Source organism: Ranitomeya imitator, chromosome 5, assembly GCF_032444005.1.
Source record: "Ranitomeya imitator isolate aRanImi1 chromosome 5, aRanImi1.pri, whole genome shotgun sequence".
Taxonomy (NCBI): Eukaryota; Metazoa; Chordata; class Amphibia; order Anura; family Dendrobatidae; genus Ranitomeya; species Ranitomeya imitator.
Window position 1 is genome coordinate 450,339,151 of NC_091286.1, and position 27,048 is coordinate 450,366,198.

Sequence of the window (27,048 nt, forward strand, 5' to 3'; positions counted from 1 at the left end):
TTTTTATGATTTTTTCGTTTTGTTTAATTTCATTAATAAAAATAATTATTGAACTTTTTTTGCTGTAATCTAGTAACATACTTATTTTTCTTATGGATGTTTGTTGATGGGCACTCCAATGTATTGGCAGTACAATTGGTAGATTTGCAATTTTCACTCAGCAACATCCACTGCTGCTTGTTTATGGAAAACACCCATGGAGTCAAAATCATCATTACGCCTGTAGAGAAATTCCCAGAGGGGAGTAATTTCCAAAATGAGATCACGTTTGTGGTGATTCTGCTCTTAGGGCACTTAGAGGCTCTTTATATGGAATCCGAAAACTATTCTACGATAATTTGTTCTCCGAGAGTCAAATAGCGCTTCATCTCTTCCAAGTCTCGCCATGTCACTAAGCTTTATTTTCAATAATGACAATAAATTTGCATGAATTAACGTGTGATTTTATGATCACTTTCTGTGTGACATAGTGGTGACACTAAACATGGCCATTCTCCAGCTACAGATACAGTTACAGCTCACTGGTGTAACTCACCTCTAACTAACAATATGTACTCATGGTCTTAGGTGGTTGCAGGAACAGCTTTCTATGTGGAATTTACAATTCATGAGTCTACTTGCAACAAATCAGTTAAAGATTTCTCCCTGTGTAAACCCCTGGACTATGAATTTGCAGTAAGTATGGTATATAAAAAGAGTATTGGTAATACATTTATTTATTTTGTCTTCTTTTTCATCATCACTTGCCAGGAACTATTGAATCTTTTGTCTTAGCATTACATTTTTGCATCTATGGGCAAACACTCTTAGGCTATGTGCCCATGTTCAGGATTGTTCGTAGAATTTTCCTGATCAAAACTGGACTCCTTTCGCAGGAAATCCACTTGCGTTTTTCTCTCTTTTTTAGTGTTTTTTTCCCTGAGAGTCCCAAGACAATATATAGCGGCAAATCCGCAGATTTTCCGCAAAATTAATGAACATGCTGCGTTTTTTTCCGCGATGCGGAAAAAATGCAGAATGGGCACAAGAATTGCGGAATGCATTAAAATAATGGGATGCTTAATGTGAGCATTTTTTAAGCGTCTTTGCAGCGGAAACCTGCCCCAAAAACGCTAAAAAAACACTAAGAATCCGGAACGTGGGCACAAAGCCTTAGGCCGGTGTCCCACTTGCAACTGCAGTGCGAGAAACTCGCGCGAGTCTCTCGGCTCAATACCTGGCACTGCCGCCGGTGGTTCAGACTGGAGCTGCATAGAAATACATGCCGCACATTCCGGCCGAGTGTCGGCGCCAGTGCTGGATAATGAGGCGAGAGATTCGCACGGGTTTCTCGCATTGCAGTTGCAAGTGGGATCACTGAAGAATTAGAGTGGTCAATAATATTGTAGATGGTTACTAAAAAGTGCAAAATAATCATCATGTGCTTAAAAGGGAATAACATTTATGCCCTTTTACCTTAAAGGGGTTAGTCGTTTCTTAAGAAGATATTACATATTTACAGGATAAGTGATAACTAGTTGTGACAAGCAATCGTGCTCGGATAAGGTGTTATCCAAGCATGCTCAAATGTTATCCGAGTATCTCAGGTGTGCTGGTATTATATGTTCTAGTCCCCGCAGCTGCATGTCTCCCGGCTGTTAGACAGTCACAATAGATGCAGGGATTGCCTGTTTGTTAGTTATGTGTTGTGAATTCTGTTGTCGAACTCCCTCCTGTGGTCGTGAATGGTACTTCGGCGAGTTCTGTCTATGGGCTCCCTCGTTACTCCATGACAGCTGTCAATGTTTTTGCATTGGTTCAGTTCGCTCCTGGATCTCTCTGGTGACCTGCCTTCTCCTGCAGAAGCTAAGTTCCTGATAGTCATTATTTGTTCACTGTTTTCTTGTCCAGCTGGTTTTATGATTTTTACCTGTTGAACGGGGTCACCAGAGGAGCGGGGTTTCAAAGCTAGAAACAGTTTACAATTATTTTTGAAATTCAAGAACCTAGATCTATCCCCAGAAAATAAGTCAGGAATAGGAATTTTAGGCTCTAACATAGGATTCTGAACCACAAAATCTTGAAAGTTTTGTACTCTTGCAGAGAGATGATCCATACAAGAGGACAGACCTTGAATGTCCATATCTACACCTGTGTCCTGAACCACCCAAAGGTCTAGGGGAAAAGAAAGACAAAACACAGTGCAAAGAAAAAAAAAATGGTCTCAGAAGTTCTCTTATCCCTCTATTGAGATGCATTAATACTTTGGGCCAGCTGTACTGTTATGACCTGGTGGTTAGGAGCACCCGGAATGACCTGATAGTTAAACCTCATACAGGACTAGCTCTGGGATGTGGGAGCTCTGCTGACCGCAAGCCCTAATCCTATCACACACACTAGAAATAGCCGTGGAGCGCTCCTGACCAGACCTAGGCGCCTCGTCACAGCCTAAGAACTATCTAGACCTAGAGATAGAAAATAAAGCCTACCTTGCCTCAGAGAAATTCCCCAAAGGTAAAGGAAGCCCCCCACATATATTGACTGTGAGTAAGATGAAAGTCACAAACGCAGAAATGAAACAGGTTTCAGCAAAGGGAGGCCAGACTTACTAAATAGACAGAGGATAGGAAAGGTAACTTTGCGATCAGCACAAAAACCTACAAAAGACCACGCAGAGTGTGCAAAAAAGACCTCCGCACCGACTCACAGTGCGGAGGGGCCACTCTGCATCCCAGAGCTTCCAGCTAGCAAGACAAAATCATAAAACCAGCTGGACAAGAAAACAGTGAACAAATAATGACTATCAGGAACTTAGGTTCTGCAGGAGAAGGCAGGTCACCAGAGAGATCCAGGAGCGAACTGAACCAATGCAAAAACATTGACAGCTGGCATGGAGTAACGATCTGAGAGGAGTTAAATAGAACAGTCAACCAAAGGATAAACCACGTCACCTGTGTAAGGAACCTCAGAAGCAGCAGCTTCACTCACAGCCACCAGAGGGAGCCCATAGACAGAACTCGCCGAAGTACCATTCACGACCACAGGAGGGAGTTCGGCAACAGAATTCACAACAGTTATGGCCTTACCAGTCTAGATTTGAATGACCACAGGTGTGCATGAAGACTGATTCATTTTGATTTTCAAGTTTTATACCCATTTCAGTATTTTATATCTGAGATGGATACAACTACATCTGGGCACTAACCACAGAAGGTGAGGCTATGAAAAACAGCCAAGTGCAACAACATTATGCTGTTTCTGTAACTCTAATAGAAATTAATGGGAGTTACAGAAACAGTTTGGCAACTTTATAGTTACCTTAACTCCCAGAAAGTGTCGCCATGCATGACTGTTTTCATATTCTGACCTCTGTCTGTGACTTGATGCATTTACACCTTTCTCAGGAAAGAAATTTTATACTAGATGATGTTGATTAATGATTTATTAATGTCATGTAATGCTTTATAAACAGTACCCTCCGTTGATAACATATTATTGGCACTAGCAGGGTGGTTTTATCTTAAATGCTAAATGTAATTTATTGCATTTTATTTTTACCCTCAGCATACTGGCTACTGCAAGAGTTTTGCTGTAACACGTTGGAGCAATCCAACTGAAAAGAGTGTACTGAATGTGTCTTGCGAAATATTTGAACCAGAGGTACAGTATGGCATAAAACACAGTGCTTCCCGTATATCACAACATACAGTGGGTACAGAAAGTATTCAGACCCTTTAAATTTTTCACTCTTTGTTTCATTGCAGTCATTTGGTAAATTCAAAAAAAGTTCATTTTTTTGCATTAATGTACATTCTGCACCCCATCTTGACTGAAGAAAAACAGAAATGTAGAAATTTTTGCAAATTTATTAAAATAGAAAAACTGAAATATCACATGGTCATATGTATTCAGACCCTTTGCTCAGTATTGATTAGAAGCACCCTTTTGAGCTAGTACAGCCATGAGTCTTCTTGGGAATGATGCAACAAGTTTTTCACACCTGGATTTGGTGATCCTCTGCCATTGTTCCTTGCAGATCCTCTCCAGCTCCATCAGGTTGGATGGTGAACGTTGGTTGACAGCCATTTTCAGGTCTCTCCAGAGATGCTCAATTGGGTTTAGGTCATGCCTCTGGCTGGGCCAATCAAGAATTGTCACAGAGTTGTTCTGAAGCCACTCCTTTGTTATTTTAGCTGTGTGCTTAGGGTCATTGTCTTGTTGGAAGGTGAACCTTCAGCCAAGTCTGAGGTCCAGAGCACTCTGGAAAAGGTTTTCATCCAGGATATCTCTGTATTTGGCTGCATTCATGTTTCCGTCAATGACAACCAGTCGTCCTGTCCCTGAAGCTGAAAAACACCCCCATAGCATGATGCTGCCACCACCATGTTTCACTGTTGGGATTCTATTGGGCAGGTACCACACATACCGCTTAGAATTATCACCAGAAAGGTCTATCTTCATCTCATCAGACCAGAGAATCTTATTTCTCATAGCCTGGGAGTCCTTCATGTGTTTTTTAGCAAACTCTATGCGGCCTTTCATATGTCTTGCACTGAGGAGAGGCTTCCGTAGGGCCACGCTGCCATAAGGGCCCGACTGGTGGATGGCTGCAGTGATAGTTGACTTTGTGGAACTTCCTCCCATCTCCCTACTGCATCTCTGGAGCTCAGCCACAGTGATCTTGGGGTTCATCTTTACCTCTCTCACCAAGGTTCTTCTCCCATGATTGCTCAGGTTAACTGGACGGCCAGGTCTAGGAAGACTTCTGGTGGTCCCAAACTTCTGTGAGCTGTGAGGTCTCATATAGACAGGTATGTGCCTTTCCAAATCAAGTCCTATCAGTTTAATTAAACACAGCTGGACTCCAATGAAGGAGTAGAACCATCTTAAGGAGGATCACAAGGAAATGGACAGCATGTGACTTAAATATGAGTGTCTGAGCAAATGGTCTGAATACTTATGGCCATGTGATATTTTGTTTTTTCTTTTTTAATGAATGTGCAAATATTTCTACATTTTTATTTTTTTTCGAGTCAAGATGGGGTGCAAAGTTTACATTAATGAGAAAAAAATGACCTTTTTTAATTTACCAGATGGCTGCAATGAAACAAAGAGTGAAAAATTTAAAGGGGTCTGAATACTTTCCGTACCCACTGTACATGAATTTCATTGCAATTGTTAGATTGTCAGGAAGATTGTCAATGATTTCTTCCTTGATAGCAATAAGAGATCCAATTTCCCTGCAATGGAAAAGAACTAAAGAGTATTTAATGGATAATATTATTTTTTAGTAAATGGAAAACCAGTCACCATCTCTTCAGAGCCAGTGACTGAGTAAAAATACCTGCTATTCCCAACAGCAAGGCATTTTTACTCATCACAACTGTGGGTTTCAACCCCCACCTTGCATTTGTGATCACTGCGATTGAGTGGAAAAAATTGAATAACCAATAGCAGCAATTTTGAATAATATTCCAATAAAAATGCCAATAAAATTGGTGGCCAGCGGTGGCCGATGCTGTGACAGTCCTCAAGCCTTACAGGGCCATGCGGAAAAGAAAAGTCTGGTACTGAAGGCTGGCAAAGGGTTGCTTCAAAGTGTACCTCACATCCATGGATTACTAAATTAGTTTCTGATTTACCCTGTTATTTTACCAAGCTAATACACCATGAGGTACCCTGCAGAACTTACATATTAGAGTACATTATAAATTCAAACTCCAATGTCATTATGCTCCTATACTAATTTGTTGAGTAAAAAATGTATATAATAGGGTCGCTTTTGAGATGTTTTAGCTATTATGGCACGTCTCAAAAAGTCTTATGGCACAAACTTCAAAATGACACAACTTTCCTGCTCAGCTTCGCAGTGTGCCAGAACAGGAGTATACAACCACATATAGAGTACTCTGGAGAAATTGTGTGGTCCATTTTTTCCAGCTAATATTGTAAAAATGAACAATTTAGACCTAAAGCAACAATGTTGTAAAAATTTTATTTTTAAAAAATCTGTAAAGGACCTGTGAGTTCAAAATGCTCACCACAACCCTGAATGAATTCATTTGGCAGTGTAGCTTCCAAAATTAGGTCAATTGTTGGGGATTTCCACGGTGTTGGCACGTCAGAATCTCTGCAAATGCTGAATGGCACCCGCAATCTATGCCAGCCAAATTTGTGTTCCAAAAGTCTAATAGAAGCCCTGTCGAGTGGGCCAAACAGTGGTTTCCAGCCACACATGGAATATCTGTGTAATCAGGAGAAATTGCTCAATAAATTGTGTGGTCCATTTTCTCCGATTACAGTACTTTTTTAACAATGAAAAATTTGGAGCTAAAGCAAGGTGTTTGTGGAGAAAAAGCAATTTTTCAGTTTTTCCATACATTTTGTTTTAATTCCTGTGAAGCATTGAAAATTCTTATAATCTTGAATGCGGTGTTGAATATTTTAAGGGGTGCACTTGTTAAAATGCTATCACCTTTGGGATTTTTCTGACATAGGCCTCCCAAAGTCAGTTCAAATGTGAAGTGTTTGTTAATTAAATTTGTTTTGTAAATTTTGATGGAAAGCTGAAAAATTGCTGCTATGCTTTTAACCTTTCTAACTTCCTAACAAAAAAAGTGATGTCTCACAAATGATGACATTAAGTAGATGTGTGGTAAATGTTAGTTATTGATTCTATTGTGAGGCATGACTATTTGTTTTAAGAGTATAAAAATTAAAAGCTAGAAAATTTTACATTTTTCAAAATTTTCATCAAATTTATATATTAACCCCTTTACCCCCAAGGGTGGTTTGCACGTCAATGACCAGGCCAATTTTTACAATTCTGACCACTGTCCCTTTATGAGGTTATAACTCCGAAACGCTTCAACGGATCTTAGCGATTCTGAGATTGTTTTCTTGTAACATATTGTACGTCATGATAGTGCTAAAATTTCTTCGATATAACTTGTTTATTTGTGAAAAAAACGGAAATTTGGCGAAAATTTTGAAAATTTCACAATTTTCCAACTTTGCATTTTTATTCTGTTAAACCAGAGTTATGTGACACAATATAGTTAATAAATAACATTTCCCACATGTCTACTTTACATCAGCACAATTTTTGAAACAAACTTTTTTTTTTCAAGGAAGTTATAAGGGTTAAAATTTGACCAGCAATTTCTCATTTTTACAACCAAATTTACAAAACCATTTTTTTTTAGGGACCATAGGTCTATATGGCAGAAAATACCCAAAAGCGACACCATTCTAAAAACTGCACCCCTCAAGGTGCTCAAAACCACATTCAAGAAGTTTATTAACCCTTCAGGTGATTCACAGCAGCAGAAGCAACATGGAAGGAAAAAAATTAACATTTTACTTTTTAGTCACAAAAATGATCTTTCAGCAATAATCTTTTTAATTTCCCAAGGGTAAAAAGAGAAAATGGACCTCAAAAGTTGTTGTCCAATTTATCCTGAGTACGCTGATACCCCACATGTGGGGCGCATGGCAGGGCTCAGAAGGAAAGGAGCGCCGTTTGACTTTTTCAAGCTAAATTTGGCTGGAATGGAGATCGGACGCCATGTCGCGTTTGGCGACCCCCTGATGTGCCTAAACAGTGGAAACCCCCCACAAGTGACCCCATTTTGGAAACTAGACCCCCTAAGGAACTAATCTAGATGTGTCATGAGCACTTTTATCCCCCAAGTGCTTCACGAAAGTTTATAACGCCCGGGCGTGAAAAAAAAAATTCCTATTTTTTCCACAAACATGATCGTTTAGTCCCCAATTTTTTATTTTCTCAAGGGTAAAAGGAGAAATTGGACCCCAAAAAGTTGTTGTCCAATTTGTTCTGAGTACGCTGATACCCCATATGTGGGGGGGGACCACTGTTTGGGCGCATGGCAGGGCTCAGAAGGAAAGGAGCGCAGTTTGACTTTTTCAAGCTAAATTTGGCTGGAATTGAGATCGGATGCCATGTCGCGTTTGGCGACCCCCTGATGTGCCTAAACAGTGGAAACCCCCCACAAGTGACCCCGTTTTGGAAACTGTACCCCCTAAGGAACTTATCTAGGTGTGTGGTGAGAATTTTGAACCCCCATGTGCTTCACTAAAGTTTGTAATGCCCAGGCGTGAAAATAAAAAATCCTATTTTTTCCCACAAAAATGATATTTTAGTCCCCAATTTTTAATTTTCCCAAGGGTACCAGGAGAAATTGGACCCCAAAAGTTGTTGTCCAATTTGTCCTGAGTACGCTGATACCCCATATGTGGGGAGGAACTACTGTTTGGGCACACGTTGGGGCTCGAAAGGGAAGTAGTGACGTTTTGGAATGCAGACTTTGATGGAATGTTCTGCTGGCATGTTCCATTTGCAGAGCCCCTGATGTGACTAAACAGTAGAAACCCCCTACAAGTGACCCCGCTTTGGAAACTGTACCCCCTAAGGAACTTATCTAGGGGTGTGGTGAGAATTTTGAACCCCCATGTGCTTCACTAAAGTTTATAATGCCCAGGCGTGAAAATAAAAAATCCTATTTTTATCCACAAAAATGATATTTTAGTCCCCAATTTTTAATTTTCCCAAAGGTAACAGGAGAAATTGGACATCAAAAGTTGTTGTCCAAATTGTCCTGATTATGCTGGTACGCCATATGTGGGAAAAAACTGTTTAGGCACACGTTGGGGCTCGAAAGGGGAGTAGTGACGTTTTGGAATGCAGACTTTGATGAAATGGTCTGCGGTCGTCATGTTCCGTTTGCAGAGCCCCTGATGTGCCTAAACAGTAAAAAAAAAACACAAGTGACATCATTTTGGAACCTAGACCCCCCCCCCCCCCCCCAAGGAACTTATCTAGATGTGCCCCCTTTTTGGAACTAATGTACGCTTTCTTGTAAAGTAAATTAGTAGTGCATGGAGGTGTGGTACAATCTGAAGCAATCCTTCATACACAGGCCAGGTTTTTCGGGGCAGGTGTCGCATTGATAAATGGTGTCCTTGCGTATTCCCCTTTTGTAACACACTCGGCACCTTTTTTGCGGCTTACCTTTTCTGCCGGTTGGCGGGACCATCCCCGGAAAATGCTGGCCTGGTACGATACGAGCACCTTCAGTTCCGGAAGTACTGGGGCCCTCTCCTTCCGGAGTACCAAATATCAGGGCCTTAACCACTACCTCCTGGAACTGAAGGTACGACGTATCGGTGTGGCGTGCACATCGTAACAGCAGGAAAGCGTTGAGCATTGCCATTTGTACAATGTGCACGGCCAGCTTTTTGTACCACACCTTGGCCTTTCTCAAAGCACTGTATGGTTGGAGGAGTTGATCAGAGAGATCAACCCCCCCCCATGCTTTTATTGTAGCCCAGTACACAGTCCGGTTTGCAGACCTGTGTAGAGGTACCCCGTACAGTGCTGAGGGCTCTGCCATCACCATGTATGGTGGTCAAGAGAAGGACATCCCTCTTGTCCTTGTACTTGACCACCAGCAGGTGGTCGCTACATTGGGCCTTGCTCTCACCTTTTCTGAGCATCTGCCCAAGTAGCGTCTTTGGGAGGCCTCTCTGATTTTTGCGGACAGTACCGCAGGCTGCGGTACCTCGCGCAGAGAGGGATCTGTAGAGTGGTATGCTGGTATAAAAGTTATCAGTATAGAGGTGATAACCTTTATCCAGCAGTGGGTGCACCAAATCCCACACGATCTTCCCACTCACTCCCAGGTCAGGAGGACACTCAGGGGGTACAATCCTGGTGTCCTTCCCTTCATACACTCTAAATCTGTGGATGTACCCTGAGGCACTCACACAGCTTGTAGAGTTTGATTCCGTACCTGGCCCTTTTGTTGGGCAGGTATTGACGGAATCCGAGCCGCCCCTTAAAATGGACCAAGGACTCATCCACGCAGATGTCCCTTTTGGGCACGTACACTTCAGAAAACTTTTTGTTGAAGTGTTCGATGACCGGCCGAACTTTGAACAGACGGTCAAAGTTGGGGTCATCTCGTGCGGGACACTGAGCATTATCGGAATAATGCAGGAATTTATGGATGGCCTCAAAACGTCTCCGAACCATGGCCATTCGGAACACTGGAGTGTTATATAAAACATCTACACTCCAATATTGCCGAATTTCTGGCTTCTTCACGATCCCCATGTGGAGGACCAGGCCCCAAAACTGCATCATTTCAACTGCGTCTACAGGAGACCAGTTGGAAAATGATGTACCGGAGTTTTGCTCCAAAAATTGACGAGCATACAAATTAGTTTGCTCCACCATGAGGTTAATAAAATCCTCAGAGAAAAAGACTTTGAAAAAGTCTGTTTCTGTGAGGCCCATGGTGTCAAACTTGATTCCTGATTCTGCCACAAAATCAGGAATCAGTGGCTCGTAATTTTCGGGGGGCGAGGTCCATGTGGGTTCCGCAGTGGGGAGCGCTGGTTCAGGAGTGGTGGAGACTGCCTCATCTTCTGTCCTGGGGCGTCTGCGTGGCGGTTCTGCAGGGCCCGAGGAGGAAGATGAAGAGGAGGAGGAGGAGGAGGAGGAGGAGGAGGAGGAGGAGGAGGAGGAGGAGGAGGAGGAGGAGGAGGAGGAGGAGGAGGAAGAAGAAGAGGAGGATGAAGAATCAGAAAAGTAAAGAAAAGTGGGATCCTCTCCCTCGCTATCAGTGTCGGAGGCAAGGAAAGCATATGCCTCCTCCAATGAATAGCGCTGTTGGGACGAACGGGACGAGCGGGACATTTTTGTGTGAATATGGTGATTGGGTGCACTTTATTGATAACTGTATGTGTATGTGTGGGGGGATAGTGATTTGTGCAAACTTATCTGAAAAGAAAATGCTAAAAGGAGAAGAAAAACCTGTAAAAAGAAAAGTCTAAAACACCAGGCCCAGCTCTGATCAGTGAACTGTTTCACTTATCAAAATTTGGCCGCTGCTTGATGTGCGCACGAGGGTCGGGCAAGGGGAAAAAAAAAAAACGGCAGGCACAAACTCTGATAAGGCTACGTTCACATTAGCGTTCCGCTAATGTGCGTCGCTGTTGCGTCGGCGACGCAGCGGCGACGCGCCCCTATGTTTAACATAGGGGACGCGTGCGTTTTTTGGGTGGCGTTTTTCGACACGTGCGTCGTTTCCGACGCTAGCATCGGACGCAAGAAAATGCAACAAGTTGCATTTTTCGTGCGTCCGATTTTCGTCAAAAAACGACGCACGCGTCGCAAAACGCAGCGTTTTTGCGCGCATTTTGCGCGCGTTTTTTGTGCGTCGTGCGTTGCGTCGCCGACGCACCGGTGCGCAACGCTAATGTGAACGTAGCTTAAGAGAACTGCGTCACTTATCAAACTTTGGCGGCTGCGGGATGTGTGTACAGAGTTGGCGCAACGGGGGTGAGGGAAAAAAAGCGAGCGCGAGCATTGATCGGTGAACTGCGTCACCAATCAATGCTCGGCGGCTGTTAAATGGGCGCACGGAAGGAGGTGCAAAGGGGGGTAAAAAGAGGGGGAAGGGAGATGGGGGTGGAAGTGAGGATTGGGCAGGGATAAGTGATCAAAATGTACGGTTGTAGTCAGGTGGCGCAAAGGGGGGGTGAAAAAAAAAAAAAAAAAAAAGGAAAACGGCAGGCACAAACTCTGATAAGTGAACTGCGTCACTTATCAAACTTTGGCGGCTGCGGGATGTGTGTACGGAGTTGGCGCAACGGGGGTGAGGGAAAAAAAGCGAGCGCGAGCGTTGATCGGTGAACTGCGTCACCAATCAACGCTCGGCGGCTACTAAATGTGCGAACGGAGGCGGCACAAATAGGGGTGGAGGGGGTAAAAAGAGGGGGAAGGGGGGATTGGGATGGATGAACAGGGATTGGGGTGGATGAACGGGGATTGAGCACGGATGAATGGGGATTGGGCATGGATGAATGGGGATTGGGCATGGATAAAACTTACGTTTAGTTGTCTTCTTCTTTAGCAGGGATTGTGGTGCTACAGGCTGCTGTGGCACCACAATACCCAGCACGGCAGGGAGATCCAGGCACAAAATCCAGCAGGGAGATCCAGCAGTATGACCGCTCTGTAGGAATCCTCAGCTAGAATGAGGACCCTGCAGAGCGGTCATACATAGGTCAGGCAGGTGACACAGACAGGTCATAGAGCGGTCATGCTGCTGCTGTGACCTGTCATTGGTGGGATCGACCATAACATCGATCCCACCAATCAGAGCTTTCCTGGTGACCTGGCTGTGACCTGCCTAGGATTGGAGCTGTTTGCGGCGTTCCTAGGCAGGTCACAGCCAGGTCACCTGCAGGGCACAGAGCGGTCACAGCGTGATCGCCGCTGCGCCCTGTGATTGGCGCGATCGACGATGACATCGATCGTGCCAATCGGCTCCTGCAGGCCCTGCTGGGCCTGCACTGTGTCCTATCCTAGGATCGGTGCTATTAGAGCACCGATCCACGCAGGTTCCGGCAGGGCACAGCGCGGTAATACCGCCCGGTGCCCTGCGATTGGCGCGATCGATGCGATCGGCGATCGCGCCAATCCGGGGTGTTCTTGCCGGTGCCTAGCGTTGCCAGGCAGCGGACCTAGGATCGAGTACATCGGTACTCGATCCTAGCCTGTCACCTCATTGTTTCAGCCGCTCCGATTGGCTGAAACAATGAGAATGGCTGTGATTGGCTGTTCAGAATTGAACAGCCAATCACAGCGATCGAGATGGCGGGTGGGCGGCGGCAATGCCCTGGATGCCGAGGCCATCTTCCCCCAGGTAAGATGGCGTCGGAATTTTAATGCGATCACCGCGACTTAAGTCGCGGTATCGCATTAAAGGGCATGACGTACTATCCCGTCAAGGGTCAGATAGGCCCAGGGCACCTCGACGGGATAGTACGTCTAAGGTCACAGAGGGGTTAATCTTAAGCTTAATGTTTCATAAAAATTGTTTTTTTTTGCAACAGCTATTTCAGTTTCATATATCTAAACTGTTGGACGCAGTAATGTATCTGCCTTGAAATGAGGTTTATTGTACTAACAGAAAATGTGCAATCTGCATTCAAACAAAATTTGACAAGTGCATAAGTATGGGCACCCCACCAGAAAAGTGACATTAATATTTAGTAAATCCTCCTTTTGCAAAAATAACAGCCTCTAGTCGCTTCCTGTAGCTTTTAATGAGTTCCTGGATCCTGGATGAAGGTATTTTTGACCATTCCTCTTTACAAAACAATTCCAGTTCAGTTACGTTTGATGGTCGCCGAGCATGGACAGCCCTCTTCAAATGATCACACAGATGTTCAATGATATTCAGGTCTGGGGACTGGGATGGCCATTCCAGAACAGTGTAATTGTTCCTCTGCATGAATGCCTGAGTAGAGTAGTGGAGCGGTGTTTTGGATCATTGTCTTGCTGAAAGATCCATCCCCTGCGTAACTTCAACTTTGTCACTGATTTATGATCATTATTGTCAAGAATCTGCTGATACTGAGAGGAATCCATGTGTCCCTCAACTTTAACAAGATTCCCGGTGCCAGCATTGGCCACACAGCCCCAAAGCATGATGGAACCTCCACCAAATTTTACTGTGGGTAGCAAGTGGTTTTCTTGGAATGCTGTGTTTTTTGGCCACCATGCATAACGCCTTTTTGTATGACCAAACAACTCAATCTTGGTTTCATCAGTCCACAGGACCTTCTTCCAAAAAGAAATTGGCTTCTCCAAATGTGCTTTTGCATACCTCAGCCGACTCTGTTTGTGGCGTGCTTGCAGAAACGGCTTCTTTCGTATCACTCTCTCATACAGCTTCTCCTTGTGCAAAGTGCGTTGTATAGTTGACCGATGCACAGTGACACCATCTGCAGCAAGATGATGCTGCAGCTCTCTGGAGGTGGTCTGAGGATTGTCCTTGACTGATCTCACCATTCTTCTTCTCTGCCTTTCTGATGTTTTTCTTGGCCTGCCACTTCTGGCCTTAACAAGAACTGTACCTGTGTTCTTCCATTTCCTTCCTATGTTCCTCACGGTGGAAATTGACAGGTTAAATCTCTGAGACAGCTTTTTGTATCCTTCCCCTGAACAACTATGTTGAATAATCTTTGTTTTCGGATCATTAGACAGTTGTTTTGAGGAGCCCATGATGCCACTCTTCAGAGGAGATTTAAACATGAGTAGTACGGTGTTCATTTTAGGACATGGTCACAAATCAAAGTCAAACATCAGAAATACTCTGTCTGATACCTCATTCTGATACTTGAGTCTGATACCATAGTCTGATACCATAGTCTGATACCATAGTCTGATACCATAGTCTGATACCATAGTCTGATACCATAGTCTGATACCTGACTCTGATACCTGACTCTGATACCTGACTCTGATACCTGACTCTGATACCTGACTCTGATACCTGACTCTGATACCTGACTCTGATACCTGACTCTGATACCTGACTCTGATACCTGACTCTGATACCTGACTCTGATACCTGACTCTGATACCTGACTCTGATACCTGACTCTGATACCTGAAATCAGTAAAATTAGCTAAAATTAGTACCTGGGATCACTTAAGCTTCTGGTGCAATGGTAAGGCCGACGGCTGTAGTGTCTAGACGCAGGATCCGTTTTTTTTCCGCCGGATCGGTTTTATTTTTCTGCCAGATCCGTTTTTTACGCCGGATCTGATTTTTTTTTTTACGCCGGATCCGGGTGTTTTTTACGCCGGATCCGTTTTTTTCCCGCCGGATCTGTTTTTCTTCCGCCGGATCCGCTTTCTTCGCAGGATCCGGTTTTTTTTACGCCGAATCCGTTTTTTTTCCACCGGATCCGTTTTTCTTCTGCCGGATCCGTTTTCTTCACCAGATCCGTTTTTTTACACCGAATCCGTTTTTTTTGCCGGATCCGTTTTTTTCTGCCGGATCTGTTTTTTTACGCCATATCCATTTTTTTTTTTCGCCGGATCCGTTTTTTTTTTTACGCCTGATCAGTTTATTTTTCCGCCGGATCAGTTTTTCTTCCGCCGGATCCATTTTCTTCGCCAGATCCGTTTTTTTTCGCTGGATCCGTTTTTTTCTGCCGGATGTTTTTTATGCCATATCCATTTTTTTATGCCAGATCCAATTTTTTTTTACACCGGATTTTTTTTTTCCGCCGGATCCGTTTTTTTCGCCTGATCCATTTTTTTCTTCCGGATCCGTTTTTTTTTTTACGCCTGATCAGTTTATTTTTCCACCTGATCCGTTTTTCTTCCGCCGGAACCATTTTTTTTACGCCGAATCCGTTTTTCGCCAGATCCTTTTTTTTCTGCCGGATCTGTTTTTTAACACCATATCCATTTTTTTTTATGCCGGATCCGTTTTTTTTACGCCGAATCCGTTTTTTTCTGCTGGATCTGTTTTTTTATGCCGGATCCGTTTTTTTACGCCGGATCCGTTTTTTTACGCCTGATCAGTTTATTTTTGCGCTGGATCCATTTTTTTACGCCGGATCCGTTTTTCTTCTGCTGGCGGAAAAAAACGGATCCGGCGTAAAAAACGTTTTTTTTACGCCGGATCCGTTTTCTCCGCCGGCAGAAGAAAAACGGATCTGGCAAAAAAAATGGATCAGGCGTAAAAAAAACGGATCCGGAAGAAAAAATAGATCCCGCGAAAAAAAACGGATTCAGCGTAAAAAAAACCGGATTCTGCGAAAAAAAACCCGGATCTGGCGAAAAAAACCGGATCTGGTGTAAAAAAAAAAAAACTGATCCGGCGTAAAAAAAAATGGATATGGCGTAAAAAAACATCCGGCAGAAAAATATGGATCCGGAGAAAAAAAATGGATTTGGCGTAAAAAAACGGATCCGGTGAAAAAAAACAGATCCGGCGGAAGAAAAACGGATCCGTCGTAAAAAAACAACGGATCCGGCAAAAAAAACGGATCCGGCGTAAAAACGGATCAGGCAGAAAAAAACGGATCCGGAAAAAAAAACGGATCCTGAGGAAAAAAACGGATCCTGCGTCTAGAGGCTACAGCCGTCGGCATTACCATTGCACCACAAGCTCAAGTGATCCCAGGTACTAATTTTAGCTAATTTTACTAATTTCAGGTATCAGAGTCAAGTGTCAGAGTCAAGTGTCAGAGTCAAGTGTCAGAGTCAAGTGTCAGAGTCAAGTGTCAGAGTCAGGTATCAAAGTCAGGTATCAGAGTCAAGTATCAGAATGAGGTATCAGACAGAGTATTTCTGATGTTTGACTTTGATTTGTGACTAGGGTTGAGCGAAACGGGTCGTTCATTTTCAAAAGTCGCCGACTTTTGGCAAAGTCGGGTTTCATGAAACCCGATCCGACCCCTGTGCGAGGTCGGCCATGTGGTACGCGACTTTCGCGCCAAAGTTGCGTTTCAATGACGCGAAAAGCGCCATTTCTCAGCCAATGAAGGTAAACGCAGAGTGTGGGCAGCGTGATGACATAGGTCCTGGTCCCCACCATCTTAGAGAAGGGCATTGCAGTGATTGGCTTGCTGTCCGCAGCGTCACAGGGGCTATAAAGGGGCGTTCCCGCCGACCGCCATGTTACTGCTGCTGATCTGAGCTTAGGGAGAGGTTGCTGCCGCTTCGTCAGAGTTAGGCAGGGTCCATTAACCACCAAACCGCTTGTGCTGTAGCGATTTCCACAGCCCAACACCACCTTCGGTGTGCAGGGACAGTGGAAGCTACTTTTTTTTTTTTTTTTTCCCTCAGCGCTGTAGCTCATTGGGCTGCCCTAGAAGGCTCCCTGATAGCTGCATTGCTGTGTGTACGCCGCTGTGCAAACCAACTGCTTTTTTCAAAGCACAAATCCTCTTGTTCCTTCCTTTCTGCACAGCTATCTTTTTTGTTTGTCCACACTTTTTATTTAATTTGTGCATCAGTCCACTCCTTATTGCTGCCTGCCATACCTGGCTGAGATTACTGCAGGGAGATAGTAATTGAAGGACACTCCCTGTTTTTTTTTTTTTTTTTTTTTTTTGTGGGAGATTAAGATTGACATTTCTGCTAGAGTGCCATCCCTGTGTGTGCCATCTCTCACTCAGTGGGCCATAGAAAGCCTATTTATTTTTTTGCTTTATTTGGGTTCTAAATTCTACCTGAAAAAAATCAATAAATCAATCAGTGGGAGATTAATATTGGCCTTTGGGCTTGTGTGCCAGTCCTAAGCGTGCCATCTCTCTCTCTCAGATAGTGGGCCATAGAAAGCCTATTTATTTATTTTTTTATTGGGTTTATAAATTTTCCCTGAAAAAAAATAAAAAGTGGGAGATTAATATTGGCCTCTGGGCTTGTGTGCCAGTCCTGAGCGTGCCATCTCTCTCACAAATAGTGGGCCATAGAAAGCCTATTTATGTTTTTGGTTGATTTGGGTTCTAAAATCTACCTGAAAAAAATCACTACATCAATCAGTGGGAGATAAATATTGGCCTCTGGGCTTGTGTGCCACTCCTGACTCCTGTGTGCGTCATCTCTCACTCAGTGGGCCATAGAAAGCCTTTTTTTGTTTTATTTGGTTTCTAAATTCTTCCTGAAAAAATCATTTTATTCTATTATTTTTTTTTCCTAAAGTCTCCCTGAAAAAAAACAAAAAAAACAAATCAGTGGGAGATTAATATTTACATTTGTGCTTCAGTGACAGTCCTGCGTGTGTGGCATCTCTCTCATTTGTTGCCACCAACAACAGAGTGTGTAACATTGTGCCTGATTTTCGTTGTGGTCTCACTCACCTGTAAAGGGGTAGCTAAATCATACTGAAGTTATAGCTCACCGTGTAAGTTGTGTAACAGCAACAAATACCGTTAGTTTGTTTACGTTTTTAAAACAATGAGGAAGTCTGGTGGAAGAGGTCGTGGCCGGGGGCGTTCATTGTCAGCTGGTAATGAGGGTAGTGGTAGTGGTGGAGCATCAGCTGGTCGTGGGAAAAAAAATATTGCACCTAAGTCTGGAGCTGTGGAGCCAGGTTCGTCGTCTGGCTACACAAGGCCTCGAACGCTCCCTTTTCTGGGAGTAGGAAAACCGCTTTTAAAGCCGGAGCAGCAAGAGCAAGTTTTGGCTTATCTTGCTGACTCAGCCTCTAGCTCTTTTGCCTCCTCTCGTGAAACTGGTAAATGTCAAAGCAGCGCGTCGTTAGTGGATGTTCACGGTCAGGGACAAGTCGCTTCCTTGTCCTCTTCAGCAAAAACAACAACAGAAGAATGCAGCAGGCGACACAACGGGTTACTCCATGGAGCTCTTTACACATACCGTCCCTGGCTTACAAAGTGAAGCAGTTAACAGTCCATGCCCATTACAAGTTGAATCTGACATGGAGTGCACTGATGCACAGCCACAGCCAGACTACTATGCTGGTCCTTTGACTCAGACCACAACATTGCCCTCGCAGGGTAATGATCAAGAATCAGACCCTGATGAGACTATGTTGCCCCATCACGAACGCTATACCACCGACCGACACGGTGACACAGACGAAGTTGCACACGAGCTACAAGAAGAGGTAATAGATGACCCAGTTCTTGACCCCGATTGGCAGCCATTGGGGGAACAGGGTGCAGGCGGCAGCAGTTCTGAAGCGGAGGAGGAGGGGCCGCAGCAGGCATCAACATCGCAACAGGTTCCATCTGCCGGGCCCGTATCTTGCCCAAAACGCGTGGCAAAGCCAAAACCTGTTGGAGGACAGCGTGGCCATCCGGTTAAAGCTCAGTCTGCAATGCCTGAAAAGGTATCCGATGCTAGAAAGAGTGCAGTCTGGCATTTTTTTTAAACAACATCCAATTGATCAGCGCAAAGTCATCTGTCAAAAATGTTCAACTACCTTAAGCAGAGGACAGAATCTGAAAAGTCTCAATACAAGTTGCATGCATAGACATTTAACCACCATGCATTTGCAAGCCTGGACTAACTACCAAACGTCCCTTAAGGTTGTAGCACCCTCGGCCAATGAAGCTAGTCAGCAACGCAACATCCCTTCCGGCAGTGTAGGGCCACCATTTTCCGCACCACCTGCAGTATCTGTGCAGGTTTCTTTGCCAGGCCAAAGCAGTCAGGGTCAGGGAATCACCAGTTTCGTAGTAGGAAACACTGCATCTAGGGCACCGGCGGCAACAATACCATCTCCCACCGTCCCTCAGTCTGCCATGTCCACCGGCACCCCCGCTAGTTCCACGATCTCCAGCTCTCCAGTCCAGCTCACCCTACATGAGACTATGGTTAGAAAAAGGAAGTACTTAGCCTCGCATCCGCGTACACAGGGTTTGAACGCACACATAGCTAGACTAATCTCGTTAGAGATGATGCCCTACCGGTTAGTTGAAAGCGAAGCTTTCAAAGCCCTGATGGACTACGCTGTACCACGCTACGAGCTACCCAGTCGACACTTTTTTTCCAGAAAAGCCATCCCAGCCCTCCACCAGCATGTTAAAGAGCGCATCGTCCATGCACTCAGGCAATCTGTGAGCACAAAGGTGCACCTGACAACAGATGCATGGACCAGTAGGCATGGCCAGGGATGTTACGTGTCCATCACGGCACACTGGGTAAATGTGGTGGATGCAGGGTCCACAGGGGACAGCAAGTTTGGGACAGTTCTGCCTAGCCCACGGTCTAGGAAACAGTTAGCTGTAGCCGTTCTTACCCCCTCCTCCTCCTCTTCGTCCTCCTGCAGAAGCGAGAGCTCGTCCACAGACCGCAGTCGCACAACCACTCCATCCGCAGCTGCCACTGTTGCACACCAGGTCTCCCATTATGGGGCAGCTACTGGCAAACGTCAGCAGGCTGTATTGGCTATGAAGTGTTTGGGCGACAACAGACACACCGCGGAAGTTCTGTCCGAGTTCTTGCAGAAAGAAACGCAGTCGTGGCTGGGCACTGTAGATCTTGAGGCAGGCAAGGTAGTGAGTGATAACGGAAGGAATTTCATGGCTGCCATCTCCCTTTCCCAACTGAAACACATTCCTTGCCTGGCTCACACCTTAAACCTGGTGGTGCAGTGCTTCCTGAAAAGTTATCCGGGGTTATCCGACCTGTTCCTCAAAGTGCGTGGACTTTGCTCACATATCCGCCGTTCGCCCGTACACTCCAGCCGTATGCAGACCTATCAGCGTTCTTTGAACCTTCCCCAGCATCGCCTAATCATAGACGTTGCAACAAGGTGGAACTCAACACTGCACATGCTTCAGAGACTGTGCGAACAGAGGCGGGCTGTTATGTTTTTGTGGGAGGATACACATACACGGGCAGGCAGTAGGATGGCAGACATGGAGTTGTCAGGTGTGCAGTGGTCGAAGATTCAAGACATGTGTCAAGTCCTTCAGTGTTTTGAGGAATGCACACGGCTGGTTAGTGCAGACAACGCCATAATAAGCATGAGCATCCCCCTAATGCGTCTGCTGATGCAAAGTTTGACGCACATAAAGGATCAGGCGTCTGCAGCTGAGGAAGAGGAAAGCCTTGATGACAGTCAGCCATTGTCTGGCCAGGGCAGTGTACAGGACGAGTTAGCGGGCGAAGAGGAGGAGGAGGACGACGAGGAGGATGATGGGGATGATTATATTTTTAATGAGGAAGCTTTTCCGGGGCCACTGGAAATTGGTGGCGCGGCAAGGCCGGGTTCTGGTTTTTGGAGGGACACAAGTGACGTGGATTTGCCTGAAACTGCCCCTCAACCAAGCACAACCGCAGATTTGAGAACTGGAACTTTGGCCCACATGGCGGATTATGCCTTACGTATCCTCAAAAGGGACACACGCATAACTAAAATGATGAACGATGACGATTACTGGTTGGCCTGCCTCCTTGATCCTCGCTATAAAGGCAAATTGCAAAATATAATGCCACATGAGAACTTGGAACTAATATTAGCAACCAAACAATCAACTCTTGTTGACCGTTTGCTTCTGGCATTCCCTGCACACAGCGCCCGTGATCGTTCTCACACGAACTGCAGGGGCCAGCAGACCAGAGGAGTTAGAGGGGCAGAAATCAGAAGTGGCGTTGGCCAGAGGGGTTTTCTGACCAGGTTGTGGAGTGATTTTGCTATGACCGCAGACAGGACAGGTACTGCAGCATCAATTCAAAGTGACAGGAGACAACATTTGTCCAGTATGGTTACAAACTATTTTTCATCCCTTATCGATGTTCTCCCTCAACCGTCATTCCCATTTGATTACTGGGCATCAAAATTAGACACCTGGCCAGAATTGGCAGAATATGCATTGCAGGAGCTTGCTTGCCCGGCAGCTAGTGTCCTATCAGAAAGAGTATTCAGTGCTGCAGGTTCAATACTAACAGAAAAAAGGACTCGTCTGGCTACCCAAAATGTAGATGATCTAACCTTCATTAAAATGAACCACAACTGGATTTCGAAATCTTTTGCCCCACCTTGCCCGGCTGACACCTAGCTTTCCTATGAAAAGGTCTTGCCTGTGGACTATTCTGAATGCCTTTTCCAATCTCGTAATTTTCTGCACCTGATTGTCCAGCATACGACATGTTTACACCTCACTAAATGGCCAAACTCCCCACACGGGGCCGTGGTATCGACACTTGGCGACAGCACCCGTGAGAGTGCTGTTTGTCTGAAGAGGTGGGTGTGCCCGCTTTTGGTCGACGGCACTGCCACTGGGTCCCTCCTAGTACAATAAAGTGTCTCTGGCGGTGGTGGTGCGCACCCAACGTCAGACACACCGTTGTAATATGAGGGGCCCTGGGCCTGTACCGCCGGCCACAAGACAGTTTCCCCCCACCCCAGCTCAAACAGTGCTCTACCGTTTGCAAAATTATCTCACAACTCCACCAATGTTTAGTCTATGCGCTGACATCCTTCAATGCCTGCCACTGACAATACCATTGTATTGACATTTTTGTTATGTTAGGCCTTCGAAGCCTGTCTGCGGTCACTCCTTCCACTATGCCTCCACTGACCACACCACTGCTGCCCGTGTACCCCTGGAACCAATTTAAAATTGCCTACAGCCAGCCCAATTTTTTTATTTTAGGCCTTCGATGCCTGTCTGCGGTCCGTTCTTTCTACTACTACTACACTGACCAGGCCACTGCTGCCCGTGTTCCCCTGGAACCAATTTAAAATTGCCAACAGCAATGTGTTATTATTGTTAGGCCTTCGATGCCTGTCTGCGGTCACTCCTTCCACTAGGCCTCCACTGACCACACCACTGCTGCCCGTGTACCCCTGGAACCAATTTAAAATTGCCTACAGCCAGCCCAATTTTTTTATTTTAGGCCTTCGATGCCTGTCTGCGGTCACTCCTTCCACTAGGCCTCCACTGACCACACCACTGCTGCCCGTGTACCCCTGGAACCAATTTTACAGTGTCTACAGCCTAATTTTGTTGTGTTAGGCCTACTACGCCTGTCTGCGGTCCCTCCTTCCAATACTCGTCCACTGACCACACCACTGCTGCCCGTGGACCCCTGGAACCTATTTTTAATTGCATAGAGCATCCTTTTTTTAATAGTAGGCGTACAAAGTCTGTCTGCGGTCCACTATTGAAATTGTCCTCCACTGCCCAGAGCACTGCTGCTTGTGTACCCCTGTAACTTTTTTAAGCTGCAGTGAGCCACATTTTTGGGTTAAGTCCTACTACCTGTGTCTGTCTGCGCCACTCAATTCAGCTGTGTTCCTTTGAAAAAAGCTGAGCGTCAATAGTCTTGTTTTCAGCCTCTAGGAATTTTAAAACTGCATTGGGGGTACAACTTTGGTAGGGCCTACTAACGGTGTCTGCCTACCCAAGGTGTGCCCCAGGTTTCCTCGCCATTGCTTCGATCTTAATGCTCTCGTTTAGTAGTTGTTGGAAACTACACTGCATTGGGCCTACAAATTGGGTATGGGGTGTAGAGAGATGGTGTGTTCCACTCCAAAGTGTTCCCCAGGTTTCCTCGCCAATGCTTCGATCTTCATGCTCTCGTTTAGTAGTTGTTGGAAACTACGCTGCATTAGACCTACAAATTGGGTATGGGGTGTAGAGAGATGGTGTGTTCCACTCCAAGGTGTTCCCCAGGTTGCCTTTCCTGAGCTTCGATCTTCCGGCTCTCGTTTAGTAGTTGTTGGAAACTACGCTGCATTAGGCCTACAAATTGGGTATGGGGTGTAGAGAGATGGTGTGTTCCACTCCAAGGTGTTCCCCACGTTTCCTCGCCAATGCTTCGATCTTCATGCTCTCGTTTAGTAGTTGTTGGAAACTACGCTGCATTAGACCTACAAATTGGGTATGGGGTGTAGAGAGATGGGGTGTTCCACTCCAAGGTGTTCTCCAGGTTACCTTTCCTGAGCTCCGATCTTCCGGCTCGTTTAGTAGTTCTTGGAAACTACACTGCATTAGGCCTACAAATTGGGTATGGGGTGTAGAGAGATGGTGTGTTCCACTCCAAGGTGTTCTACAGGTTGCCTTTCCTGAGCTTCGATCTTCCGGCTCTCATTAAATTGTGGTTAAACGGAACAACTGCATTTGGCGTACTAGTTGGTTTGGGGCCTACTATCGGTGTCTGCCACTCCTTGCTGTTCTCCTGGTTTCCTGTCCTGAAATTCCATTTTCAGGCTCTTGTTAAGTAGTTGTTAATGTTAGACTGCATTTGGCCTACTAGTTGGGTTGGGGCCTACTATCGGTGTCTGCCACTGCTTGCTGTTCTCCTCCACTGAACAAAGCTGTGCCGCCTGTTTACTACGGTTGCCAATTTTGAACTGCATTTCGACTACTTACTGATTTGGGCCTACTCTCTGTGTCAGCCTCTCATTCCAGCTGTCCTCCACTGCAATGCCCCCTGGTTAGTCCTGTGTTACCAATTTTGAACTGCATTTAGCCCACTTTATTCTTTGGGCCTATATCTGTGTTTCCTCCTCATCCTGCCCATTGCCCAGCCAGTGATAGATGAGTCTGCTGGTACATTGACCCATAACGCAAAATTCCCCGTGCACGCTACACAGCAAGATTGTGACCCTGCTGAAAGTCAGGTTCCTCTTCCCGCATACCATACCACCTTACACGGGGACAAAGAGGAAGGTGCAGATGAAAGTGCAGGTTCCTTCATCAGGTGGGGGGAGGAATACTAGTTGGCGACGTCACTGGCACAGGGCCTCTCATGGTACGCAAAAGTGTTGCTGCCGATGGGAGGCACCCCCGCCGTGCAAACACACCGCTGTACTTTGAGGGGCCCTGTGCCAATGCCAACGAGTGGGCCCCCCCTGCTTGCTCAGGATCACAGCACTTGCAAAGTTGAAATACTTACCTCTCCCTGCTCCACTGCCGTGACGTGGTCCAGATTTACTGGGCCCACTAATTACTTGAACCAGCCCTACCCCCCACAACTTTAGCCAAATGACCCCCAATTTCAAATGCCTTCCAATTATTATAAGGTAAATTACGATTGACAAGCTTCTTTAACAAGAATGGATGTTTTTGCCATTAAAATGGGCAGTGTAGGTGTTTTCCTGGCCTCCACTCACTGCCGACTATGCTCCCCCATTGACTTGCATTGGGTTTCGTGTTTCGGGCGATACCCGACTTTTCGCGATAATCGGCCGATTCCACTCGACTCGACTTCTAAGATAGTCGGGTTTCGCGAAACACGGCTCGACTCTAAAAAGGTCAAGGTCGCTCAACCCTATTTGTGACCATGTCCTAAAATGAACACCGTACAGGAGAACAACTTGCAAGTGGCCACTTTAAGTAGCTTTTCTCATGATTGCATACACCTGGCTATGAAGTTCAAAGCTCAATGAGGTTAGAAAACCGAAAAAAGTGCTTTAGTAAGTCAGTAAAAAGTAGGTAGGAGTATTCAAAACAAGAAAATGATAAGGGTGCCCATACTTATGTACCTGTCAAATTTTGTTTGAATGCAGATTGCACATTTTCTGTTAGTACAATAAACCTCATTTCAAGGCAGAAACATTACTGTGTCCAACAGTTATTGGATATATGAAACTGAAATAGCTGTTGCAAAAAATCCCGAATTTTTATAAAACATTAAGCTTAAGATTAATAGGGGTGCCCAAACTTTTTCATATAACTGTATGTATATATATATATATATATATATATATATATATATATATATATATATATATATATATATATATATATATATATATATATATATATATATACATATACATACATATACACACACACATTATATATATATATATATATATATATATATATATATATATATATATATATATATATATATATATATATATATATTAATAAATGCAAATAATATCAGAATCACTGCAATATGTAGAAGTATGTTGAAGTATTCCAGAACTATTAGTACTTAAAATTACACTGGTCAGATTTGAAAAAATTGGCCTGGTCAGGAAAGTGAAAACAGGCTTTGGCGGTCTGAGGTTACTTAGGATATATTAGAGGTCAAGTGCTGGAGAATATTCTGCTGGTTTCCGGTTTCCAGCAGTCTACGACTGTGTTAGCCTATGTACTGCGAAACACTGGGCACCATGTTTACTATGGTGTTTATAAAACCAAAAATAGTCAAGACTTCACAAAGCACTTTTATTACTTGGGGTTACAATGTATTTCACTGTAATTTTATTTATGTTTTGATTTATTATTATGAAATTTAAATAGTACAAATACAGCCGTACAGTGGTGTTAGAAGAAGCATTCTACTTAAAAATTATATTGTCTTTTTTTAGGCAGCTATTGTGGAAGAACAGAAGCATAATGGAGGTTACAACACTAATAACTCAGGTAATGACAAAAAAGATTCTGGAAAGCAGGAAGACAGAGGAAAAGAACAAGAGCCAGGCCAAAAAGAAGTCCGTGGGTCTGCTATATATATTAACAAACATGCACAAAAAGATGACAGCAGAAGTCCAGATGATTATGACCATGAATATCTACACAATTATGAGCGTCATCCTCATGGTCCTCCATCTAGTCCACCCAAAACAGTGGGAACCATTACATACATTTCTGGAAATGAAGCATCAACTACAGTTTCACCTGCAGATTCAGAAAAGAAGGGTAAGAGACCAAAACCAGACCAAAAACAGAAAGAAAAACCATCAAAATCATTTACTCGCTCTTTCCCTGAGGAGGCCTCAACATCAGATCAATGCCCTGGTCCAGCCCAAAATATACTAATTGCTGAGAATATTCCTGGTATAGGAGGAACGCAATAACCAACACGACATGATGTACAATTGTGTGATAAAACAAACCTGTAATTCAATTTTTGTAACTACAAGCTATAAATGCATATAAAAAAACACAAAATAAATATGTGGAAAAAAAAGTTTAAAATTAAGTGTTTTCTTTTTGAAATAAAACATGACATTTTGTGCATTGCTATTTAATGTAGCTGAGATTACATGATGTTTGATCCGGAGATGACCTGGAGCCGACAGGCATTCGCACTATTTTCATTTTCATTTTCTTTCTGGACAGCTTTAGAGCTAATGTATTATTTATGTCTCTGCATTTCCTAATCAACCCTCTTGTTTTTAGGTTGTGATTTTGGAGCTACAGCGCATCGTCAGAATTTATCTAACTACCAAGTTCATGTGTGGCTTTCATATATTACCAGAAAATCTTGTTTGTAGCTTTATCTATGCCAATGCATATTTTACTATATTTTACTTTTACTATGCTATTGAATGCATCACACAGCTTTTCTGGTATAAGAGAGTTACACATATCATTTTCCTTGTCAACACATACTCTCACTCAGTACTTTATTAAGTATTATTTTATGCTACATCTACTTTGTAAATTCTTACAGTATTATGCGATTGCTTGTCTCCCCTATTTTCATAGGGGTTATTTCCCCACTCTCATATCCCTCCCTTTACCCCCCCCTCCCCCTCCTTGCCTACCCTCCCCAGTTAAAATTTGAAAATTTCAATAAAAATTTATTTGGAAAAAAAAAAAAAATTAAGTGTTTTCTTTTTGAAATAAAACATGACATTTTGTGCATTGCTATTTAATGTAGCTGAGATTACATGATGTTTGATTCCCCTTTACTTTTCTCTTTCACACAACAAAAGCACAAATATTCTATAGATGCAAACATGGCGAATCATACTTAAAGGGGTTTCACCCTTTCAAAATATCTTCGTCCCC

At 44.3% G+C, this 27,048-nt stretch overlaps 1 protein-coding gene across 1 annotated transcript in view; it reads left to right on the forward strand.

Moving 5' to 3' along the window:
* Positions 1 to 26,845, forward strand: part of LOC138680807 (fetuin-B-like) — a 43,444-nt gene extending 16,599 nt beyond the window's left edge. Inside the window, exons 5-7 of the mRNA XM_069768055.1 lie at positions 568 to 675; positions 3,544 to 3,639; positions 25,620 to 26,845. Of these exons, the coding sequence (XP_069624156.1) occupies positions 568 to 675; positions 3,544 to 3,639; positions 25,620 to 26,108 (693 nt within the window). The 3' untranslated portion in view covers positions 26,109 to 26,845. The remainder of the gene's footprint in view (positions 1 to 567; positions 676 to 3,543; positions 3,640 to 25,619) is intronic.
* The last annotated feature ends 203 nt before the right edge of the window (positions 26,846 to 27,048 follow it).